Here is a 25,737-nt window from a genome sequence, read left to right as displayed (position 1 = left end):
AAGCGCCCGGCCGGAGCTGCGGAGAGCGAGCGAACGAGCGGCGGCGGGACAGACAGCGAGGCCGTTGCACCGGGGGTCGGCAAGGAGCCACCTGCTCGTCGTGCAGGGCTTGTGAGGCCGCGGAGAGAGTGCGCACCGTGTCGGGCGACCGTTGGGGTGGGGGGCGCTGCTGGGGCTCCGTCAACTCTTCCCGCTCCCTTCACCGGGTCAAGGGGGCGCGGGTTCAAGTCCCAGACCCCCCCCCCAAAGGCCTCAACAATTAGAACTTTGGTCAAACCCCGGTTATGTCACTCCTGTATTCCTTTATGTCATGTGCGGTAAAGATGGACAATGAGGCGCCCCCAGCCCGACCCCGCCGGGAAGTGAACGGGGAGGCAGAGGCGCCGAGTGCCCATGGCTTCGCTTCCTGTTCTGCCGGGACCTCTGCAGCCGTGCTGCCTCCTGTCAGCTCCAGCAGTCAACACGATCTCCCAGACGATGAGGAAGCTCTCAGCGCCTGAGGGCTCTCACACATTCCCACCCGTGCAGCCCGCGGTCTGGTGTGAATCCTCCTCCTCCGCAGCCCTTCACTGCCCTCCCCCCAGAGTCATCTCCTTCAAGGGGCGTGGATGTCCTGCTGTGGTGCCCTGCATCAGTCTACTGACCAGCACCCGGGTGTCTGGCAATCCTCGTAGTTAGCTAGCAAGCATCTTTTGAACATGCACTTCCCTGGTTTAATTGATTGTTAAAAAAAACTTACTCCATTCAAAATTATTGGCACAAGTACCGTGCAGTGGGACCCCACGGAGAAGCGTTGTCTCTCTGCACCCCCCCTCTCCCCGTCTCTAATCCACGGTAGGGCTGTCTTAACAATAGTACTATCATTTTTTTTGTATTTTGTAATGATGTTACAAACTCTTGGCATCCAAAGTTTATCTTTAATGTTGTTTTGTGAACGTTTTCTTTTAAAAAAAGTGAAAATGTCAAATCACATGTTGGACCTGCTCTGCATCATTAAAAAGCAAATAACTACCAGCAATTATTATAACGAAGGCGTTGGTTAAGACTGGCTACTGTGCAGTTTTTGAACACTTGCTGTGTAATAATTGAATATGGTGTTACTACTGAAATTACGTATATTTTTGTTTTGAAATGTTTTTTCAAGATTATCTGTAGACAAAGCTAAAGGAAATAACTAGGTTTTATAGTACAATAGAATTAGTTGAGTTCTTCATTTGGAGTTGAATACAATATTTTTATGTTTAATTTTATAATTATGTGAATATAGAACAGTACACACTGGATTAGGTCCCTTGTGCATGGGTCTGCACCAAACATGATGCCCAATTTAAGCTAAAACTTTGCTACTTGTACATGTTACATATCCCTCTCTACACTGCATATTCATGTGTCTGTCTGGAAGCCTTTTAAATGCTACAATTCTATCTGCTTCCATCTTTATCCCTGGCAGCCAGTTCCAGATGCCACTCTTTGTTTAATTTAAAAAAAACCTACCTTGCACATCTTGAAACTGCCACCCCTCACCTTAAATGGTTCAGTATCTAACATTTTAACCTGGGAAAATGATTCTGTCTACCCTATCAATGCCTCATAATTTGAAAACTTTGATGCTCCAGAAAAAACAAGCTTCATAAACCTCTCCTTATAGCTCATACTTTCTAATCCAGACAACAACATGGTAAATCTCTTCTGTACACTTTCCAAAGCCTCCACATCCTTCAATGGATTGGCCGAACCAACGGTTTATACAGCTGAAACAGGACTTCCTTACTCTTATTTAATTTAAATTTAGGAATTCAGCACGAAAATAGGCCCTTCCAGCCCACGTCCCGCAAATACCAATGTGAATAATTAACCCGCTAACGTGTGCACTTTTTTGAATGTGGGAGGAAGGCAGACAAGGGGAGAATGTACAAACTCCTTGGAGACAGTCCCAGATTCGAACTGGGTCACTAGCACTGTAATAACATTGCGGTAACCTCTATGTTAGCTACGCTGGCCTCTGCCCCAGTGATGAATCTAAGCATGCCATATGCTTTCTTTACCACCATACTTGCGTGACCATCAATGCCTTTAAGCATCCTGCTATTAACTGTATACCTTTTCCTTACATTTTTTTTTACTTCCTAAAGTGCAGCTCCCAAATTTTTCCAGATTAAACTCTATTTTTTATTTCTCCACTCATATCTGAACTTGTATCTGGAACTGTTCACAGATCCACCAATCTTGGTATCTTCTGCAAACTTACTACTTTTACATCCAGATCATTTATATCAATCATAAACACATGTTTGAACTCTGCAGAACACTATTGGTCATGGGCCTTCAGGCTGAATAACACCCTTCCATCATTATCTGTCTTCTATGGTCCTATCAATTCTGAATCCAAACTAAAAATTAATCATGGATTCCATGCATCTGTACCTTCTGGATCATCCTACTATGAGGGAACATATCAAATGCTTTACTAAAGTCAATACAGAAAAATCTACTGCCCTACCCTCATCATCTATCTTTGTCACCTCCTCAAAAAAAATCAATCAAACTTGTAAGACGTGTTCTGCCCTACACAAAGCCATGCTGAATGTACCTAATGTGTCCATGTCTTTCCAAATGTGCATAAATCCTATCTCTGTAACTTTTCCAAGAGCTTCCATCCCACTGCAGCATAGAAACAGGCCCTTCTTGCCATCTAATCTCATTGACTTGCACCTGGACCATATCTGTCCATACTCCTCCCATCCTATCTGTATTTTTCTTCACTGTCAAAATTGAGCCCACATTCACCACTTCATCTTGCAGCTCATTCCAACAGTCTCACCACTCTCTGCGTGAAGTTCCCCCTAATGTTTCCTTTAAACATTACTCCTTTCATCCTTAACCCATGTCCTCTAGATATGATGCTGACTGTCCTATAATTTCCTGGATTAAACCCATTTCCCTTTTTGAAAAATGGCTAATCTTCATTCCTCTGGGATCTTGCATGTTGCTCTTGAGGATACTAAGATCTTTGTCAATGTCCCAGCAGTCTCTTCACTTCTTTCATTAACCTGAGATGTATTCCATCAGACCCTAGGGACTTCTCCTTCATGCTCTTCAAAAGACCCAGCACCACTTCTTTTTTTAACATCATATTTAAAAAATTTTACATACATGTAGTAATCAAGATTTAATATTCTAAAAAGAAAATAAATTAAAAATGACATACAAGATGGTATTTATCCAACTCTGCCTCCCTCAAAATAACCAATATAAAATGAATAATATAGTTATATAATAATAGAAAGGAAAAAGAGAATTTTCAGGATTGCACATTGGGATGCTGCCTTACACACATTAAAAAAATTAATTGAGATAATTCAGAGGAGATTCTTGCAGGTAAGAGCAATTTTATAAATTTAAACCTAATATTTGAGTATACTGGTGCCAAATTTGCAAAAACATAGCATGTTTATTCCTCAAACTATATGTGATTTTTTTTTTTCTTTACAAGGGAATACAGCTTTGAATTTCAGCATTCCATCTTGCCATTCCCAAACAAAAAATTGATTTCCAAGTAAATGCAATACATTTCCTTGCCACCACTACTTCTTGATCTCAAAATGCCCCCACACATTACCATTCTCTACAGCATGCTCTCAGGTCAGGACCCTTGAAACTTTTCTGTCCATGAATGAATGTTATCTAACCTGCTTAGTTCCCCCAGCAGTTCTTTGTTCAAGATTCTAGCATCTGCACCTCTGTGTTTCTTTTTGAAGCAAGGTGCTTCCTTTTTCTAAAATGGGGGTGGGGGAAGAGGCACAGGAAACTCCAGCTGCTGCTATTGCTGTCCTTTATGTCCTTCTCATTATTCTTTTTGAAATAGAAGCACATTTAAGCTACTATTGGTATAACAAAGTGATCCCTGTGCATTAAAATATTTCCTTTTACACAGAAATGGAGAAACCGAGTGTCCGACTTTGGGTAAAATATGAAACCTTCGTTGTTGGGGTCTTGCAGATTCCATCTCCTTCAAAATTCAGCATGCACTACCTTCGAAAGATGGCAACATACGTTCGATACAAAGGAGGGGACGATGGCTATCCAAGGCTTTCCTGGCCTATGTGGAGGCACATTGCCTGTGGAAAGTTGCAGCTTGCTGAGAATTTGGCATGGCTGTATTTTGAAACATTCGACATTCTTACTGAAAGAACTGCGGAAGAGAGATTTCAGTGGGCTGAAGCAGTATCTCACTGCAGATCAGAAGAGGAAATTGACAAACTGAAAAACAAGGCATGGAGTTCTTTGAGAATTCATAATTTTATTTTGCTGGTTGAAAAATTGTAGTTTTGCTTTTTAAATCAAACCTACACCTTCCCTGTGATCTCCCACAGACTTGATGAATATTTATTCAGATTTTGGACTGCACTAACAGGTTTGCAAGCATGATTCCTTAAACTGCAGTGTAAAACAAAAATCGTACACATGTGTATTAAAATTACAATTTTCATTGTCCTTTTATTTCTAACATCTTGTTGGGTACCCTTATTTAGATAGTAGCCTTATGAATTTTTCAAGATATGCATTGGAGGACCATGATTTATTTATTTTTAAAATTTTTGCAATGTAATGAAAATGATAAAACACTTCTGATATTTTTGATTCCTACTTAAACAGAGGATAATTCAGTTTGAATCCTAGTCGTCCACACCATCTTTGGCAATGTTTGTTACAGATTCACCTTGCATTTATTTTTAAGCAATGATGAAGCCACAACCATTACAAAGGCTGCATTTTTAACTCTTTATGTACATTAGCTAAAGAATGAGAATAGTTGGATGAATCATTAGTAGAGGTGAGTTTGACTAAGGAACTTCAAAGTTAAAATTTCTTGTCAGACTACATACATGACATATACATGAGATTTTTTTTACAGTAGGCCAGGCAGAACATCTCATCACCAGTAATTGTAAACTGAACTCAAGAACTAAACAAACTGCAAATACAGAAGTACAAATATTCAGTAATAAATAATGAGGAAAGAATGAGTTATTAAACTAGTCTCTGAATAAGTGTTGTTCAGGAGTCTTGTTTAAGACAGAAGAAATAATTCTTCCTTGATTGACGTTTTTAAAAAAAATGCATTCTTTTTGCAAGTGACCAATTTATAGTACAGCTGACATTAGGAATATATTGAATAAAATATTTTCCATGTAACTCCTCCATTACTGAATGCTAAATGCATTTTAAGGAGTTAGGACAAGTACTCTCAGCCTTTCATCCTAGCTCAAACTCTCACAGCATCCATCTCTCTTTCCTCCATCTCTATCTTAGGAAACAAACTCAAAAGACATCTTCTACAAACCTATCAACTCCCATAGCTACCTCAACTACACCTCTTCCTACTCTGACCTCTAAAGATTCTATTTCATTCTCTCAATTCCTCTGCCTTTGTCGCATTTGCACCCAGGACAAGGACTTCCATGCCAGATATCAGAGATGTCCTCCTCCTTCAAACAACACAGCTTTCCTTTTCCCTTTATCACCATCAACTGGGCGCTCACCTGCATATCCTCCATTACCTATACATCTTCCCTGGCCCCTTCCACCCCCACACAAGGACAGGATTCCTTTTGTCTTCACCTATTACCCCACCAGTGCATCCAACACGTCCTCCTCCACCATTTATGCCACCTACTATGTGATCCCATCACTAGACACATATTCCCCTCCTTCCTCTATGCCTTCTGCAGGGAATGCTCCCTCTGTCTCCCTTGTCCACTCATTTCTGCCCACCAATTGTCCCCTTGGGACCTACCCCTGTGACTGCAGGAGCTGCTCCGCTTGCACCCAGACCTCTTCCCCACCACCATTTGGGGCCCTGAACAATCCTTCCAAGAGAAGCAACCTTTCAAATGAATCTGTAGAGATTATCTGGTGCTCCCCGTTGTGGTCTCCTCTACATCAGAGTGACGATGCAAACTGGGAAATCGCTTTGTTGAGTCTGTAATAGTGTGGATCTCCCAGTGGTCACCCATTTCAATTCCCCATCCCATTCTCTTGCTGATGTGTCCATGGTCTCGTGCACTGCCAGACTGGGACCACCTGCAAATTAGAGGAACCACACTTCATTTTTTGACTGGGCACCAGATGGCATTAATGTTGACTTCTGTAGCTTTCATTAAACCCCACCCCTCCCCCACTTATTTCCCCATTGCCTTCCTCCAACAATGTCTTTCCCCCTTCTTTTGCACAAACATGATAACTTCTTACCTCGTCCCTTATATCCAATTAATACCTTTTGTTGGTCTAGATTCCTCCCCCAGCCAGCATTGAATTCTGAGACTTTCTAAGATTTCCTGCTTCTGGCTCATTCTGCTTCTTTCCTGAAAAAGGGTTCAGGCCCGAAACGTTGGCAATATATTTTTGTCTCCTATGGACACTGAAAAGACTAGCTGAGTTCCTCTAGCATTTCAGTGTGTTTTTAGTACAGCATCTGCAGACTTTCATATTTCACTCATCCTAGCCCAATTCAATGGCTCAAAATTTTTTTGATAATTTTGGCATATTATAGAAGTGTTTTTTTTAAAAACTTCACATAGTGTGTGATAGGTATATGGTATGAACTGCCAGAGGAAGTGATAGGGACATCAAATGTTTAAAGGATATATAGGCAAGTACATGGATAGAAAAGGTGATGGATATAGCTTTAAAGCAGGCAAATGGAACTAGCTTGGTAAGCATGGATGTTGGGCTGTAGGACCTGTTTCTTTGCTTTTAGAACTTTGATTCTAAAATCCTCCTCCGTATATCTTTACATGATGTATTTTTCTAAGCAAACCTTTGGTGGAAATAATTTTTGGTGAAGTGATACTTATTTTCAATGATTGTAAAAATGCTTCAGTAGTTGTCCTGTGCAGTTAGAAATGCATGCTTATAAAAATATATTTCAAAGAATTTTCAATACTAAAGGAATAAAAACTAATAAAGGGTTGAATGAGGAAGCTGAAATCTTGGAATTATGTTTTTTTAGGACCAAGTAAGTATTGACAGGTGTTTTGCAGCCATGGAAAGCTATGGAGTGGACTATCTTAGAAATTAATCATTTGTCCATTTATCCTCAAATTACCTCATTTTAATTTCCTCTAATGGTTGAGAAGTTTTCAAAGTAGATCCTTTTAGATCTTTATCCTTGTATGTGGAACATATTTGATTCAACATGGTGCTTTTAATAAGGCAGTTACTTTAATAGCACATAGGTTCTGTTAAAGGTTGCAATGCTTTAAAGTATTTTATATTTTAAATTTTCAAGGTTTATTATGTATCAATAATGTGATTTCAAAACACTAAAACAAATTTAACTCTTTTCACAGTTATCAGTGGACACATTGCAGTTCCTGCTGTTTCTTTACGTTCAGCAGATGAACAGAGTATCTCTACGGACATCTTTGATTGGAGAAGAATGGCCAAGTCCTAAGTCACGATCTCCTGACTTGGATGTGAAATCCCTATCTCAAAGCAAGGTAAGCTTGTGTTACCAATAAAATGACTTATTAACCTGGCAGGTGGGGAGAAATGTTGGATGTGAATGTGAACATTGAATTGAGCTGGATTTTCATGTTATTGGAGTAGAAAATTCAACAGTGGCCAAAAGAAAATTCTGAAATTGCAGAGATTGGGGAGGTCCAAGCCAAATATCAAATTCAGATATCAAATACTGATCATCCTTTTCCATCGTCCTTTCCCAAGGAGAATGCAGGTTTTGTGGTAGAGACCTTCCAATAATTTTAAGTCCAAATCATCATTAAGTTTAATATTTAAATATAAAACAAAAAATTTCCAGTGACATTGTTTTTAAGCTTTTTACTAAGATCTTAAAACTGTTTAAAGTCATGGCCATGCTTTCCTCTGCTCTCTTCTTGTAGTCTACTTGAGGTTTCTTGTATAGGAATCCTTGCACCTCACTCACAGATCTTTAATCATCCAGAATGATTTGTTTCTGATTTCTTCATGGTATGATTGCCTCTTTTTCATGCAGTTAATCTTTTTCTGCCTTTGAAATCCTCTTGAACTTTCAGACATCTAAACGTTTTACTTGATTCCTCTGCTTATTATTGGATAAGCCTCTCTTTCTACTCATTTTCAGAGACCCAAAGCACACTACTTTCATGTAAGTTATATCCAACTATTTTATCAGATTGCCTAAATACCTTCTGTGAATATCAACACTTTCCTTTACAGGGACATGCTGGTGCAATGGTAAGCATACAATATTGTTAATTAAGATTAAAAACTTCAAGATCATAGTTCAAGTCCCACAATGAAAGTTAAAGTCTGTTGTTTTTTAAACCTATCAAACTTTTACATAAAGCTACTGAATTACTGTAAAAATCCAATTCCCCCATGGTATGTCCTTTCGGGAAAGAAAGTTGCTGCCTTATTGGTTCAAGTCTAGATGTGACTACAGACCATAACTACTCAATGAAATGCCCATCAAATCACTGAATTGAATCATAATCATGGCTTTCCTTCTCCTGTTAGGATTGGGCAATGCCCACATCATTAAAAAATGGGCAGAAAAAATATCGAATGCTCCCTGATAGTTTGTTGCATTGTTATTATTATAAAGAGACAGCACAGATACAATGACAACTTCCTGTGCTGTAATACTTATGGTTCTCAAGAATCGTAATAGGCTGCTTTAAAAGGGACCAATGAAACTGCATTAACAAATTACCAACTGAAGTCTCTCCTTTGTATGACCATGTAACAGTGGTCCTAATTTGTTAAGAATGCATCCAAAAATGTGCTACTCTTTGAAGCCTTAAAGGAGTTTTCTGTGATTACCGTCTTGTATCTTCCATCTACTATCATCATACACAACACTTCATAATTTACTACATGCTCCAGTGAGATTTTTGAACAAACTTGCCTACATCTATTCACTTCCATTTGTAATTTACTGCCCTATTTTTAAAGCTGGACTTGTTACGGAATTTGGTATAACTGACAAATTTATTTATTGTGCTGTTAACATATTTCTCCATATTTTGACTAAAGGCACAGAAGAGGACATAGTAGTACACCTTGTGGTAGAATCCAAAAAAAAGCTAAATTATTTTATAACATCCATTTCAATTTCTTGCAACTTTTTTTTTTTTTTAAATTTTTTATTTTTCACACCATAAATCACATTAGCCATGATATACACTTTTTCTTTTTCACACATATACAGTGACTTTTTCTCCCCCCCCCTCCCTCCTCCCAAGCCACCCCCCCACCCCCCCCCCCTCATCCATTTTAGGTATACAATCTAGGTTGCATTAAACCAGTCAGACAATGTTGTCATTCAACAAAAATACACCAGAAATTCTACTGAGTCCATTCTTTTCTTCTCCTTCCATCAACTTAGGTAATGTTTGTCCCCGGTAGGTTTTCGCTATTGTATTTAATGTAAGGCTCCCATACTTGTTCGAATATTTCAATATTATTTCTTAAACTATATGTTATTTTTTCTAATGGAATACATTTATTCATTTCTATATACCATTGTTGTATTTTCAAATTATCTTCCAATTTCCAAGTTGACATAATACATTTTTTTGCTACGGCTAGGGCTATCTTAACAAATCTTTTTTGTGCATCCTCCAAATCAATAATTTCTTGCAACTTAACAGCAATCTTTACATTCCACCAAAAAAACTAGTATTGAAATGTTTATTCAGAAGTAATTTATTGTTTTTCTACAATACAGAATATGGATGACCATAATCATCTAGCATTTGTTCTGAGTCACCTGTCAGAGTTGTTGGAGCTTCTGCTAGACCCTGAGCAACTCACGATTTCTACCCATACAACCCACGACAGCATGATATCTGTAGAAGCAGTTAAAGCCCTGAACTTTCTCGTAGAAGGAAGCATTGGTCGGAATGAAGTAATTTATCCTGTGCATGAACTGGCTGTTTGGCTCCCAATTCTGGGCACAACTGGCTATTCCAAACTCTCTAAGATGTTCCATTTTCATAAACTGGAAGCCTGGCTGAGAAGTGTGCTCGGATCAAATCCGTTCAGCACTGCAGTCTGTTTCCAAAAAGGAAAGAAACTGGCATGGGCACAGCAAGGTAATTTTCCAGGATATAATTTTGAAAATAAGAATGTTACACTAGTTGCAATCTAATTTTGTATTGGGATAAAAATATAAATTTATACATGTGTGATAAGATGCTATTTTTAATATGGGGTTTTTGGAAACTGAATAGTAAGCTTACATTCTAATTTTTTTGAAATATGGATTATTCTTTGAGTATTTTCTCTACTCCATGAAAATGGCTGATGAGTTTAGTAATTATAAAATCTTAAGATGCACATTCCTGAAAATCTTAGTGATATATCAAGATTTTTTGCGATCATTTACCTTTCTCTACCATCTCAGTTCTATTCCATTTCTTATCACAATGGACTTCTTTGGAATGTGAAAGATGTGAATGTGAATCCTACTCTGAACCATTGCTAGTGTGTGAAAGTGTAGGAGAAGGGCTTCACAGTGACTTCCCAACTCTCCTATTTAGTCACTGTGCTGTTCAAGAAAGCTGCCAAATAATTACAATTAAAAATACATTGATCAAGTGATAATTAGTGTCAATCATTCACAGCCACTGTTAAAATGCAAAATTTCTGAGTTTGTAATTGAATCTCCAGGGATATAGATTTGCTTCTGAACTTGGATGCTGCATGGGAAGTTGTATGTTCTCCCTGAGGTTGGCAGAACTTGATTCAATCATGAGACCAGAAGCTGTTTTCACAGTTTGCCGTTCTCCCCAGGAAAAGTAAGCTTCCCCGGGTGCTGAAATTTTTTCTCACATCCTACAACCCCGAGGGAGGTTAATTGGCTTCTTTGTGTATATGTGTTCATGTGAGAGAGAATTCCCAAGGATACTGGGAAATGAGGACTGAGAATGATTGATCTGTGGGAGCCTGAAAGTTCCAGTGAATCAAAAGGCCTGTAAATTAACATATATTTATAAAGATGCCATCTTTTTCAACACTAAAGTTCATATCTCAGTAGTCATGACTCAAATTGCAACATTACATTGCTATTAAAGTGGGCCATTTCAACTTTATTCCATTGCTCTAGTGTTCATCAAATTAAGTATAAAGATTACTATAATCATATTTCAGAAACATTTAATTAGATATTAATCTAGCTATTCATTGTTACCACCCAGTTATTGATCAGATTTATAATTTAGATGGTGCTGGTGAATTTGTAATCTCATAACATTGAAGTGGGGCTGCTTTTAGCCGCCTACTCACTTAACTTGTAACATCTATACCACATCTTGTTATTCTCTGTGTTACTGAGCTACTTTCTCTCTTTCTAAGTTGAAGGAACAACAAAGCGAGCAAAGATTGCATGCAATACATACACAGCACCTAAAGGCCACAAGGTGGTGGTAATGACACAAGTGTACAAGCAAACCCTGGCTAAGAGCTCTGATCAGCTAGTTGGAGCTCATGTTAAAATTCATCGCTGCAATGACTGTTTCATATATCTTTTATCTCCTTTAAGGTGAGATTCGTGTTTATGAAGTAAAAAGTTTGTGAAATACTAACATCGTTTATATTCAAACTAATAAATGGTTCATTCAGCAACTTTATTGATTACATTAGTTAGTATCTTTGCATTATTTTATGATTTTACTTTGTGATGAGATATATGTAAAGCTAGGTTTTACAGCAAAATAATAGGGGAATGAGATAGCTTGAGTTTAGGTGCTTTATAAAAATCATGCCCTAATTTTAAATAGGGCATCTGTACACTCAATAAAAATATGCAAGGAATGCATTTTGATTGAATGGATCACATTGATTCATAATATAGTAAAATTTAGTTTGAGCCTATTTTTAATGAGTTCTTGATGGTAACACAAAATGAAGTCCACATATATATATATATAAATTAAAAAAAATATACACACACACACACACACACACACACACACACACACACACACACACACACACACACACACACACACACACACACACACACACACACACCAGGCTAACGACATTGAGATGACAGTACCGGCTAAGATCTTGGATCAAGTAACTTGCTCAGTTCCAAGCTAGAAAATGCTGCTTTGCAGAAGAGGATTCATTTCTTTAATATAGTCAGTGGCATAGTTGCGAGATGAATAGTCATTAAGAAGCTTTTTTTGTTTTATATACCTTATATGTGTGTTGGTTTCTCTCTGCAGGTCTGTCAGTATTGAGAAGTGCAGAAACACCACATTTGTTCTTGGCCCTGTCCAAAAAACCATTCATATCCATGGCTGTGATGATGTGAAAGTAATAGCCATATGCCGCAGACTTTCAGTCTCTTCATCGTCTTCCTGTACTTTCTACTCACTCACAACTACCCGTCCCCTTATAATGTCAGGGAACTCAAGTTTAACATTTGCCCCGTACCATACTTATTATCCATTGTTGGAGGATCACATGGCTAGAACAGGGATTGCCACAATTCCCAATTATTGGAATAAGCCATTATGCATTGGTGCGGACAACAATGAAATGCCGGTTTATCAGCTGCTATCACCCAAGGACTTTTATGTATTTGTGATTCCATTTGAAATGGAGGGAGATACCCTAGAGATTCCTGGAGGACTCCCGTTGCCTTATGAAAAGGCAATAAAACATAGAGAGCAGAAAATCCAGAGCTGGCAGAAGACCGTGAAGGAAGCAGGACTTAGCAAGTTAGTACTTTATATACTAAAAATAGACCATTAGTTCCACAGTGAAAGCAGTGATTTGCTGAAAATAGTTTTATGTATGTCAGTAGTACTCATATGTTGCCCAATGTGCATTTTTAAAATTTAGCTAATGATTGTCAGGACTGTTTGCAGAACCATCATAAATTACTAATATCATGAATCTAAAACATTTAACATGTCTGTTTTTTTTTTAAATTTTTTATTTTTCACACCATAAATCACAATAGCCATGATATACACTTTTTCTTTTCCACACATTTACAGTGACTTTTTCTCCCTCCCCCCTCCCTCCTCCCAAGCCACCCCCCCACCCCCCCCCTCTCATCCATTTTAGGTATACAATCTAGGTTGCATTAATTCCGTCAGACAATGTTGTCATTCAACAAAAATACACCAGAAATTCTACTGAGTCCATTCTTTTCTTTTCTTCTCCTGCCATCAACTTAGGTAATGTTTGTTCCCGGTAGGTTTTCGCTATTGTATTTAATGTAAGGCTCCCATACTTGTTCGAATATTTCAATATTATTTCTTAAACTATGTTATTTTTTCTAATGGAATACATTTATTCATTTCTATATACCATTGTTGTATTTTCAAATTATCTTCCAATTTCCAGGTTGACATAATACATTTTTTTGCTACGGCTAGGGCTATCTTGACAAATCTTTTTTGTGCATCTTCCAAGTCAATTCCAAATTCTTTATTTTTTATGTTACTTAGGAGAAAGATCTCTGGATTCTTTGGTATATTGTTTTCTGTTATTTTATTTAATATCTGATTGAGATCATCCCAAAATTTTTCTACTCTCTCACATGTCCAGATTGCATGAATTGTTGTTCCCCTTTCTTTTTTACATCGAAAACATCTATCAGATACTGTTGGGTCCCATTTATTTAACTTTTGCGGTGTAATGTATAGTCTGTGTAACCAATTATATTGTATCATATGCAGCCTCGTATTTATTGTATTTCTCATCGTTCCAGAACATAATTTCTCCCATGTTTCCTTTTTTATCTTTATATTTAAATCTTGTTCCCATTTTTGTTTAGTTTTACCATTTGTTTCCTCATTCTCCTTTTCTTGCAGTTTGATATACATATTTGTTATAAATCTTTTGATTAACATTGTATCTGTAATCACATATTCAAGGTTACTTCCCTCTGGTAAACTCAAATTGCTTCCTAATTTATCTTTCAAGTAGGATCTCAGTTGGTAATATGCCAGCGCTGTATCTCCAGTTATATTGTACTTATCTCTCATTTGTTCAAAGGATAAGAATCTACTTCCTGAAAAACAATTTTCTATTCTTTTAATCCCTTTTTTTTCCCATTTTCTAAAGGAAAGGTTGTCTATTGTAAAAGGGAGTAGCTTATTTTGCGTCAATATTAGTTTTGGTATTTGATAATTTATTTTATTTCTTTCTACATGAATCTTCTTCCATATATTGAGGAGATGGTGTAATACTGGAGAAGTTCTATGTTGTACCAATTTTTCGTCCCATTTATATAATATGTGTTCAGGTATCTTTTCCCCTATTTTATCTAATTCTAGTCTCGTCCAGTCTGGTTTTTCCCTTGTTTGATAAAAATTTGTTAGGTACCTTAATTGTGCGGCTCTATAATAATTTTTGAAGTTTGGCAATTGTAAGCCTCCTTGTTTATACCATTCTGTTAATTTATCTAGTGCTATCCTCGGTTTCCCCCCTCTCCATAAAAATCTCCTTATTATTTTCTTTAACTCTTTGAAGAATTTTTCTGTCAGTTGTATTGGCAATGCCTGAAATAAGTATAGTATCCTTGGAAAAATGTTCATTTTAATACAGTTTATCCTTCCTATCAGTGTTAGTGGTAGCTCTTTCCAATGCTCTAAATCGTCCTGTAATTTTTTCATTAGTGGATTGTAATTGAGTTTATATAATTGGCCTAGATTTTTGTTTATTTGCACACCTAGGTATCTTATTGCCTGCATTTGCCATCTGAATGGGGATTCCTCCTTAAATTTTGAGAAATCCGCGTTATTCATAGGCATTGCTTCACTTTTATTTACGTTTATCTTGTATCCCGACACTTCTCCATATTCCTTCAATTTCTTATATAGTTCTTTTATTGATAGTTCTGGTTCTGTTAAGTACACTATCACATCATCCGCAAATAGACTGATTTTATATTCCCTGTCTTTTATTTTTATTCCTTTTATATTATTATCTATTCTTATCGATTCTGCTAGTGGTTCTATAGCTAGCGCAAACAATAATGGTGATAGTGGGCATCCCTGCCGCGTTGACCTACTTAAGTTAAATTGCTTTGATACATGTCCATTTACTGTCACTTTCGCTAACGGTCCCTCATATAATGCTTTAATCCAATTAATATACTTCTCCGGTAAACTGAATTTTTGCAATACTTTGAACAAGTAATTCCATTCTACTCTGTCGAAGGCCTTCTCTGCGTCTAAAGCAACTGCTACTGCCGGTGCTTTATTTCCTTCTACTGCATGAATTAAGTTAATAAATTTACAAATATTGTCTGTTGTGCGTCTTTTTTTGATAAATCCAGTTTGGTCTAAATTTACCATTTTCGGTACCTGTTCTGCTAATCTGTTTGCTAATAGTTTAGCTATTATCTTATAATCTGTGTTTAGCAGAGATATTGGTCTATATGACGCTGGTGAGAGTGGATCTTTCCCTTGTTTTAGTATCACTGTAATTATTGCTGTTTTACATGAATCTGGTAAGTTTTGTGTCTCATCAATCTGGTTGATTACATCCAGGAGGGGCGGTATTATTAGATCTTTAAATGTTTTGTAGAATTCTATTGGGAGTCCATCCTCTCCTGGTGTCTTATTATTTGGTAAATTTTTTATTATCTCTTGTATTTCTACTGTTCCAAATGGTTCTGTTAATTTATTTTGTTCCTCTATTTGTAGTTTTGGTAGTTCAATTTTAGTCAAAAATTCATCTATTTTCCCTTCTTTCCCTTCGTTTTCAGTTCGGTATAATTGTTCATAGAATTCTCTGAAGTTTTCCTTAATTTCTTTTTTCCTTGTTGCCAATACCATTTTCTTAGTTTGCTCTGTCTTAAGCTGCCATGCTAAGATTTTGTGTGTTTTTTCACCTAGTTCATAATATTTCTGTTTTGTCTTCATTATATTCTTCTCCACCTTATATGTTTGTAATGTTTCATATTTTATTTTTTTATCCGCCAGTTCTCTTCTTTTGGTTGTATCTTCCTTTATTGCTAATTTTTTTTCTATGTTTATTATTTCCCTTTCCAACTGCTCTGTTTCCTGATTATAGTCCTTCTTCATCTTGGTTGCATAACTTATTATTTGTCCTCTAATGAATGCTTTCATTGCGTCCCATAGTATAAACTTATCTTCCACTGATTCCGTATTTACTTCAAAGTACATTTTTAATTGTTTTTCAATAAATTCTCTAAAATCCTGTCTTTTAAGTAGCATGGGGTTTAATCTCCATCTATACATTCTTGGAGGGATGTCCTCTAGCTCTATTGCCAATAACAGGGGTGAGTGGTCCGATAATAGTCTAGCTTTATATTCTGTTTTCCTAACTCTCCCTTGAATGTGGGCTGATAACAGGAATAGGTCTATCCTTGAGTATGTTTTATGTCTAGTTGAGTAGTATGAGTATTCCTTTTCTTTTGAGTTTTGTTTCCTCCATATGTCCACAAGTTTCATTTCTTGCATTGATTTAATTATAAATTTGGTTACTTTGTTCTTCCTGTTAATTTTTTTCCCCGTTTTATCCATATTTGGATCCAAATTCAGATTGAAATCCCCTCCTATTAGTATGTTCCCTTGCGTATTAGCTACCTTCAAAAAGATATCTTGCATAAACTTTTGATCTTCTTCGTTAGGTGAATATATATTAAGTAGATTCCAAAGCTCCGAATATATCTGACATTTTATCATAACATATCTCCCTGCTGGATCTATTATTTCCTCTTCTATTTTAAATGGCACATTTTTGCTAATTAATATAGCCACTCCTCTTGCTTTTGAATTATACGATGCTGCTGTTACATGTCCTACCCAATCTCTCTTTAATTTCTTGTGCTCCAATTCAGTTAAGTGTGTTTCTTGGACAAATGCTATATCTATTTTTTCCTTTTTCAGTAAATTTAGTAGTTTCTTCCTTTTAATTTGGTTATGTATTCCATTAATATTTAGAGTCATATAGTTCAGCGTAGCCATTTTATATTTTGTTTATCTTCTCTTTCTGTTTTTCCATCATTACCTTTCCTCCTTTTCCATTTCTGTTTTCTTATTTTCAACTCTTTACCAGACAACATTCCTACAACATCCAACATTTTCCTTATTCTCCTATTTCTATCTTCTTTATCCCCAACCTCCCCTTCCCCTCCTGAGTTGTCCTTTATCCCTTGTCGGACAACCACATCTCCCCTCTCCATTTGGATTTGTGAATCCACTCACAAGCGTCAACTGATTTTGCAGTGACCGCTCTTTTCCCCCACCCAGCCCCCCCAGAAAAGATTTCACTTTTTATATGTCACAAAGGTCACTCTTTTAATTCCCTCCTTATTCTCTCTATTCCATTACCTTCCCTTATTAATTCTTGTCTATACTATCTATGTTTTCCTATAATTACAGATACTTTCACGTATGCCCATTGTCTCTATTCACTCTTATACCTCTTTACCCGCATACATATCAATCGTGGTCATTTTTACCCTCATTACCCGTCTTCATCCCTCAGTCTATTTTTGTCTTTACCCACATACATATCAATCGTGATCATTTTTGCTCTCATTACCCGTCTTCATCCCTCAGTCTATTTTTGTAATTGTTCTGCAAATTTTCGTGCCTCTTCTGGATCCGAGAACAGTCTGTTTTGTTGTCCTGGAATAAATATTTTCAATACCGCAGGATGCTTCAGTGTAAATTTATATCCTTTCTTCCATAAAATCGCTTTTGCTGAATTGAACTCTTTTCTCTTCTTTAGGAGTTCAAAGCTTATATCTGGATAAATGAAGATTTTTTGCCCTTTATACTCCAGTGGTTTGTTGCCCTCTCTTACTTTTTCCATTGTCTTCTCCAGTACCTTTTCTCTTGTAGTATATCTTAGGAATTTTACTACAATAGATCTTGATTTTTGTTGTGGTTGTGGTTTAGGGGCCAATGCTCTATGTGCCCTTTCTATTTCCATTTCTTGCTGTAGTTCTGGACATCCTAGGGCCTTAGGGATCCATTCTTTTATAAACTCCCTCATATTCTTGCCTTCTTCATCTTCCTTAAGGCCCACTATCTTTATGTTATTTCTTCTGTTATAATTTTCCATTATATCTATTTTTTGGGCTAGTAATTCTTGTGTCTCTTTAGTTTTTTTATTAGATTCCTCCAATTTCTTTTTTAAGTCTTCTACTTCCATTTCTGCTGCTATTGCCCGTTCTTCCATCTTGTCCATTTTTTTCCCCATTTCTGTTAAGGTCATATCCATTTTATTTATTTTCTTTTCTGTGTTGTTTATTCTGTTTCTTAAATCATTGAATTCCTGTGTTTGCCATTCTTTAAATGACTCCATGTATCCTCTAACAAGAGCAGGTATATCCTTTACCTTGCCTTTCCCTTTATCTATTTCACTGTATTCTTCCTCTTCTTCTTCCTCTGGGTTGGCCATCTGTTGTTTCTTTGATGCCCTTTCCTCCTCTTCTTTCTTGTTTCCATTGTCTTCTGTGGTCTCTTCTTGCTGCAGGTGTTCTGCAGCTGTCGTTGCCGGCTGTGGAGATCGACTCCCCAGCTGGTCCCCCCTCCCGTCGGTGTGTTTTTTTCCATGCGCGGTTGCGCATTTTTACTCGGCTCTGTGAGCCATTGTTGTAGTTCTTTTTCTACCGACCTGAGGTAGTGGGGTCCTCTCTCCACAGCGGGCCTCTTCGGACAGGTAAGGCCTTCACCTTTTTCCTCCGTTGTCTTCTCTTCCTCTCTTCTTTCCGTTGATTTTGATTTTTCTCCTTTTGTCTCCATCTTCTTTCCACCTTTATACTCACTTTTCTTTAACTTGTATTTCTGTGCCTTTGTATTTTATCTTGTTTTTCCCGACTTTTCTGGAGAGGGCTGGAGTTCACCGTCCGGCCACTACTCCATCACGTGACTCCTCTCCCCTAACATGTCTGTTTTTAATAGACAATCAGAATGCTCTGATTTATTTTTGTGAGTTTCTTCGTAACACCAATGCTGAAATGAACTAAAATGAGATGCAAATTGAGAGTGAACTGGAATCTTGACAATAATGAAGATCAGTTTCGTTAGGGTTATGTTATCTGTAACAGAAAATATTAGGTCCTTGATAACCACAGAACAATATTATGTTGAAATGCTTTTCAGATTCATCCCTTCACTCTGGATTGAGTTAGCTGATTTCAGTTTATAATGCGTGGTTGGCGTAGCGGTTAGTGCAACACCTTTACAGCGCCAGCAATCGGGACCGGACTGCAGTTCAAATCTCACGCTGTCTGTAAGGAGTTTGAACGTTCTCCCTGTGTCTGTTTCAGTTTTCTCCAAGGGCTCCAGTTTCCTCTCACTGTTCAAAAACATACCAAGTGTGTAGGTTAATGGGGTGTAAATTGGGCGGCACAAACTCGTAGGCCCAAATGGCCTATTATCGTGCAGCGTGTCTAAATTTAATCAGTGATTCAAATATCAAGACATTCTCTCTTCTGACTAAATCACAAAAATTTGTAGACACAGTGGTTGAAGTAAAAACACAAAACGCTGGCGAAGCTCAGCAGGTCCAACAGTCTCCTTTATGTAGCAAAGGTACGTAACCAATGTTTCTGGCTTGATCCCCTCATCAAAGTATAAGAAAATGCTGGCAGGTGTCCGAACAAGAGTAAGGGGGATAGCAAAGGCAGGAGATCGTAGATGGAGAAAGGAGGGAGGGGACAGCAGCAATGAGGGGAAGGAAGAATGGCTGGGTTGGTGCAAGAACTGCAAAGACAGGAAAGGAAGAGGGGAAAGGCGAGCAGGTTTAGTGGAAAGCATTAAAGTCAATGTTAATGTCATCTCGCTGGAGAATGCCCAATCGAGAAACAAGGTGTTGTTCCTCCAATTTGCAGGTGGTCTGGGTGGGTTAGTAGACAAGGTCATGGACAGATGTGAATGTGGAGTGTAACTCTTGACTTGAAATGGTTGGCTACTGGGAGGTTGCTGTTGTTGCAAATGGAGAGGAAGTGCTCAGCAAAAAGAGATGAAGAAATTAAGAGAAGGGGATGGAATCCTTGCAGGGGACAGAGTGTGAGAAACTGTGGTCAAAGTAGTTGTGAGAGTTGGAGGGTTTGTAGTATATGTCAGTGGAAATCTTGTCTCCTGAGATGAAGACAGAGATCCAGGAAGGGGAGAGTTATCAGAGATGGACCAGCCTTTTATATACAGTGTATATATTCTGCCATTATACAAACAGTAGATTTACTCAATACCTTCAGCTCTTGTATAGATTGGGAAAATGAAGTTGGTCGTGGGAGTCTGGAAGAGGACTTCATAGAATGCATCCACGATAGCTTTCTTGAGCAGCATGTTAAGGAGCCAACACTATGAACCATATCAATCAAAATACACACAAACATTTCCCTCTTGAATATACACAGTGGCATTTTCTCCCCTTTTTCCCCCCTACCTTCCCTCCCTCCTTCCCACCCCCCCATCCCACTCACTAAACGTTCAACATATATAATACATTAAACCCATTAAACAATGTCATCACACAATGAAAATAAACAAGAAAATTATGTCATCTACTTTTACACACTAGATCAGGTCATTTTGTATTCTTCTCATTTTATCATTTTAGGGGGTGGAGGTCCGTGGTAGGCCCTCTCTGTTGTGTTCCACATACGGTTCCCAAATTTGTTCAAATAATGTGACTTTATTTTTTAAATAATTATTTTTTCCAATGGAATACATTTATTCATTTCTATGTACCATTGCTGTACTTTCAGGCTCTCTTCTGATTTCTAAGTTGACATTATACATTTTTTTGCTACAGCTAAGGCTATCATAATAAATCTTTTTTGCGCTTCATCCAGTTTGAGGCCTAATTCTTTACTTCTTATATTACTTAGAAGAAAGATCTCTGGATTTTTTGGTATGTTGTTTTTTGTGATTTTATTTAATACCTGATTTAGATCTTCCCAAAACTTTTTCACTTTCTCACGTGCCCAAATTGCATGTACTGTTCCCGTTTCCTTCTTCCAGTGAAAACATCTATCTGATGATGTTGGATCCCATTTTTAAAAATTTTTGGGGCTTGATATGTAGCCTGTGTAACCAATTATATTGTATCATGCGTAACCTCGTGTTTATTATATTCTTCATAGTTCTAGAGCATAAATTTTCCCATATTTCATTTATCATCTTTATGTTTAAATCTTTTTCCCACTTTTGTTTGGGTTTATAGCTTATTTCATCATTTTCCTTCTCTTGCAGCTTGATGTACATGTTATAAATCTTTTTATTATCGTTATTTCTGTAATCACATATTCAAAGCTGCTTCCTTCTGGTAATCTCAGTCTGCTTCCCAATTTGTCCTTTAAGTAGGTTTTCAGTTGGTGGTACATATTTGTACTTCATTTGTTCAAATGATAACAAATTATTTCCCAAAAAACAATTTTTTATTCTTTTAATTCCTTTTCTCTCCCATTCTCTAAAGGAAAGGTTATCTATTGTGAAGGGGATTAGTTGATTTTGCGTCAGTAATAATTTTGGTAGTTGGTAATTTGTTTTTTTTTCCTTTCTATGTGAATCTTCTTCCATATGTTGAGTAAATGGTGCAGTACTGGTGAACTTCTATATTGCACCAGTTTTTCATCCCATTTATAAAGTATATGTTCTGTCTTGGTCCAATCTGATTTTTCCCTTGTTTGATAAAAATCTATAGACACCTTAATTGTGCTGCTCTATAATAATTTTTAAAGTTTGGTAGCTGCAAACCACCTTGTTTGTACTATTCTGTTAATTTATCTAGCGTTGTCCTAGGTTTCTCCCCTTTCCATAAGAATTTCCTTATTATTCTCTTTAGTTCATTGAAGAATTTCTCTGTTAAGGGAATTGGTAACAATTGAAATAGGCATTATATCCTTGGGAAGACATTCATTTTAATGCAATTTACCCTCCCTATCAATGTTAGTGGCAATTCTTTCCAATGTTCTAAGTCATCCTGTAATTTCTTCATTAATGGCTGATAATTTAATTTGTATAGGTGGCCTAAATTATTATCTAATCTAATTCCTAGGTATTGGATTGCTTGTGTTTGCCATTTAAACGGTGATTCTTTTTTAAACTCTGTGTAATCTGCATTATTCATTGGCATCGCTTCACTTTTATTTGCGTTGATCTTGTACCCCGATATTTCTCCATATTCCTTCAATTTCTTATGTAGTTCTTTTATTGATATTTCCGGTTTTGTTAAGTATACTATGATGTCATCTGCAAATAAACTGATTTTATATTCCTTCTTCTTTATTTTTATCCCTTTTATTTTATTTTCTGTTCTTATCAGTTCTGCCAATGGCTCTATTGCTAAAGCGAACAGTGAGGGAGATAGTGGACATCCCTGCCTAGTTGACCTACTTAATTTAAATTGGTTCGATACATATCCATTTACTGACACCTTCACCAATGGTCCCTCATATAATGCTTTAATCCAATTAATATATTTTTCTGGTAGGTTGAACCTCTGTAATACTTTGAATAAATAATTCCATTCTACCCTGTCAAAGGCTTTCTCTGCGTCTAAAGCAACACCCACTGTACTTGTACTGCATGGATTAAATTAATGAACTTGCAGACATTGTCCGTTGGTTCGTCTTTTTAAAAACAAAAAATATTTTTCACACTATGAACCATATTGACCAAAATACACATAAACATTTCCCTCTTGAATATACACAGTATAATTTTCTCCCCTTTCCCCCCCTCCCTTCCCTCACTCCTTCCCACCCCCCTCCCCATTGTTCGTCTTTTCTTAATAAATCCAGTTTGATCTTGTTTTACTATTTTTGGTACACAGTCGGCCAATCTGTTTGCTAATAGTTTTGCTATTATCATATAATTTGAATTAAGTAGAGATATTGGTCTATATGATGCTGGTTAGTGGATCTTTCCCTGTCTTTGATACTACTGTAATTATTGCTGTTTTACATGAATCTGGCAAGTTTTGTATTTCTTCTATCTGGTTCATTACTTCCAGGAGGAGGAATTAAAAACTCTTTAAATGTTTTATAGAATTCTTTTGGGAGTCCATTCTCTCCAGGTGTTTTATTGTTCAGCAGCTTTTTAATATATCCTGTATTTCCTCTATTTCAAATGGTTTTATCAATTTGTTTTGCTCCTCTTCTTGCAATTTCGGTAGTTCAATTTTAGTTAAGAACTTATCTATTTTGTCTTATTTCCCTTCGTTCTCAGTTCGGTATAATTGTTCATAGAATTCCTTAAAGTTTTCATTGATCTCTGTTGGGTTATATGTAATTTGTTTGTCCTTTTTCCTTGATGCCAATACAATTCTTTTAGCTTGTTCTGTTTTCAGTTGCCAGGCTAGTATTTTGTGGGTTTTTTCTCCTACCTCGTAATACTTCTGCTTTATTTTCATTATGTTCTTCTCCACCTTATATGTTTGTAATGTTTCGTATTTTATTTTTTGTCTGCCAATTCTCTTTTTGTTGTGTCTTCCCTGTTGTTACTTCTTTTTCTGTACTTACTATTTCCCTTTCCAACTGTTCTATTTCCCGATTGTAGTCCTTTTTCATCTTAGTTATATAACTTATTATCTGCGCTCTAATGAAGGCTTTCATTGCATCCCATAATATAAATTTGTCTTTCTCTGATTCAGTATTTATTTCAACGTATATTTTAATTTGGAGTTTAATAAATTCTCTAAATTCCTGTCTTTTAAGTAGCATGGAGTTTAAGCTCTATCTATATGTTCTTGGTGGGATGTTCTCCAGTTCTATTGCTAATAACAGGGGTGAATGATCAGATAGCTATCTAGCTTTATATTCCGTTTTCCTAACTCTCCCTTGGACATGGGCTGACAACAGGAACAAGTCAATCCTTGAGTATGTTTTATGTCTACTCGAATAATATGAGTATTCCTTCTCCTTTGGGTGTTGCCAACTCCATATATCCAAAAGTTGCATTTTCTGCATTAATTTTACCATAAATTTGGCCATAAATTTGGGTACTTTGTTCTTTTTGCTAGTCTTTTGTCCAGTTTTATCCACCTTTGGGTCCAAATTAAGGCTAAAGTCCCCTCCTATCAATATATTCCCCTGCGTATCTACAATCTTCAAAAAAATATCTTGCATAAACTTTTGATCCTCTTCATTAGGTGCATATATATTGAACAAATTCCAGAATTCTCAATATATCTCACACTTTATCATTACATACCTCCCTGCTGGATCTATTATTTCCTCCTCTATTTTGATTGGTACATGTTTATTGATTAATATAGCTACACCGTTGGCTTTTGAATTATATGATGCTGCCGTTACATGCCCTACCCAGTCTCTCCTTAATTTATTATGTTCCACTTCAGTTAGATGCTTTTCCTCCACGAATGCTATATTTTTTCAGTAAATTTAATAGCCTCTTCCTTTTGATTTGGTTATGTATTCCATTAATATTTATAGTCATATGGTTCAACATGGTGATCTCATACTCTGTGCTTCTTGAACTCTAAGTCATTTTGATTTTGAGTGCTAGTCTCTGAACATTAATTTCTATTGCACTCCATTATAATGATACTGATGATTGTCTACTATTAAGTTGACTTCTTTTGCAAAAATGTAATTTCACCCCACAGAGTTTCAAGGAATTTAATTCAGAAACACAGACAAATAATATGTCAAGCATAACAAATTTTGGTCTGAGTGGAACATTTTTTTTAATACTTAACCTGGTTGAAAATTTAGAACAATGTCCAAGTAATCTTTACTAATATGTTCTCTTATTTTCCAGAGAACAGCGGAAGTTATTTCAACACCTGGTGGAGCAGGAATTCTGCAAATGGTTAGATCAAACTGGGCATCGTCAGCAGCTGGACAGTCTTGTTCCAGTACCTTCCCCAAAACATTCAACGTCTTGATTATTCCTCGGCTCAGTCACAACAAGCTGTGGCTATTACTGAATTAAATCTGGTGTTTGTCTCTTTCATATATACATTCTATGTATTTTGTAGTAGAAATACATACCGTAATTCAGGTGTAGTTGCCTGATGCTTTTTCGTTAATAATTGTTTAATTAGGTGCACATTTCTGAAATGAGTGCTATTAACTAATTCAAATAGAATTAGATTGTAATTTAATACATTTCTTACAATTATATTTATAGATTGTTTTGAATATTAGTTCACAAAGTTTATTTTTTTATTCATGTTGTTATTTTGTGATTGGATCTAAATGAAATTCACTTTACATTTGAGGAGCTTTGAGAACATAGCATCTACATGTGGACACAGCTTTAAATATCAGGGAGAAAAAGCATTTATTTAACTTGTATGTTTTGAAATGTACATATCAACATTTTCTCCTTCCTTCCACCCTTGCTCAATTTTGGTATTAAAGTCTTGATGGGTTTCTTGACTTAAATGCTTAAAAGGAAATTTTGAAAGCCTTGACTATTCATTATTCTGAGGTAATATGATTATCTTAATTCAGAAATAATTTTTGACATTGGTTTATTTATTGTATAAATTAAAGTAATTTAAGTTTCCCTGATAATGTGTTTCCAATGAGGTCCTGCTTCTGGTCTGAGTAGCTTGACCCTTGGTTTCTCAACAAACTGTTCAGTAAACAAGAACATTAACCTTGTCACACACCCTTGCATGTGTGTGTTCATTTTTCTGATATTTGATGTGCACTTTGACTTTTCAAATGTTTGAGACAATTTTACTTGTGGTTTCTTTGCCTTATTGCTTCTTTTACCTCTGCTCTACTTTCACTCCAAAAATTAT

General features: G+C 36.6%; 1 protein-coding gene across 4 annotated transcripts; it reads left to right on the top strand.

Moving 5' to 3' along the window:
- tbccd1 (TBCC domain containing 1) lies at window positions 1-25,386 on the top strand. 4 transcript variants are annotated; one of them, XR_011356501.1, is made up of 8 exons: window positions 1-128; window positions 3,935-4,272; window positions 7,353-7,502; window positions 9,734-10,100; window positions 11,362-11,548; window positions 12,240-12,737; window positions 13,090-13,202; window positions 24,744-24,828. XR_011356501.1 is itself a non-coding variant. In XM_069934499.1 (7 exons), the coding sequence occupies exons 2-7, from the start codon at window positions 3,937-3,939 to the stop codon at window positions 24,868-24,870; spliced, it is 1,665 nt and encodes a 554-aa protein (XP_069790600.1). In that variant the 5' UTR covers window positions 1-111; window positions 3,935-3,936; the 3' UTR covers window positions 24,871-25,386. The 4 variants fall into 4 exon arrangements, 3 of the variants coding, with proteins under 3 accessions (XP_069790600.1, XP_069790598.1, XP_069790599.1); XM_069934499.1 differs by lacking the exon at window positions 13,090-13,202 and having other exon boundaries at window positions 1-111; window positions 24,744-25,386; XM_069934497.1 differs by lacking the exon at window positions 13,090-13,202 and having other exon boundaries at window positions 24,744-25,386.
- The last annotated feature ends 351 nt before the right edge of the window (window positions 25,387-25,737 follow it).

Source organism: Narcine bancroftii, chromosome 4 (assembly GCF_036971445.1).
Source record: "Narcine bancroftii isolate sNarBan1 chromosome 4, sNarBan1.hap1, whole genome shotgun sequence".
Classification (NCBI taxonomy): domain Eukaryota; kingdom Metazoa; phylum Chordata; class Chondrichthyes; order Torpediniformes; family Narcinidae; genus Narcine; species Narcine bancroftii.
The sequence above is the reverse complement of the archived record's forward strand: the minus strand, read 5'-3'. Positions and strand labels throughout refer to the sequence as shown.

Coding starts and splice junctions, on each gene's coding strand:
- tbccd1 (XM_069934499.1), top strand. CDS start 3,937: ATGGAGAAACCGAGTGTCCGACTTTGGGTAAAATATGAAACCTTCGTT. Junction 11,549..12,239: donor TATCTTTTATCTCCTTTAAG/GTGAGATTCGTG, acceptor TTCTCTCTGCAG/GTCTGTCAGTATTGAGAAGT. Junction 12,738..24,743: donor AAGGAAGCAGGACTTAGCAA/GTTAGTACTTTA, acceptor CTTATTTTCCAG/AGAACAGCGGAAGTTATTTC.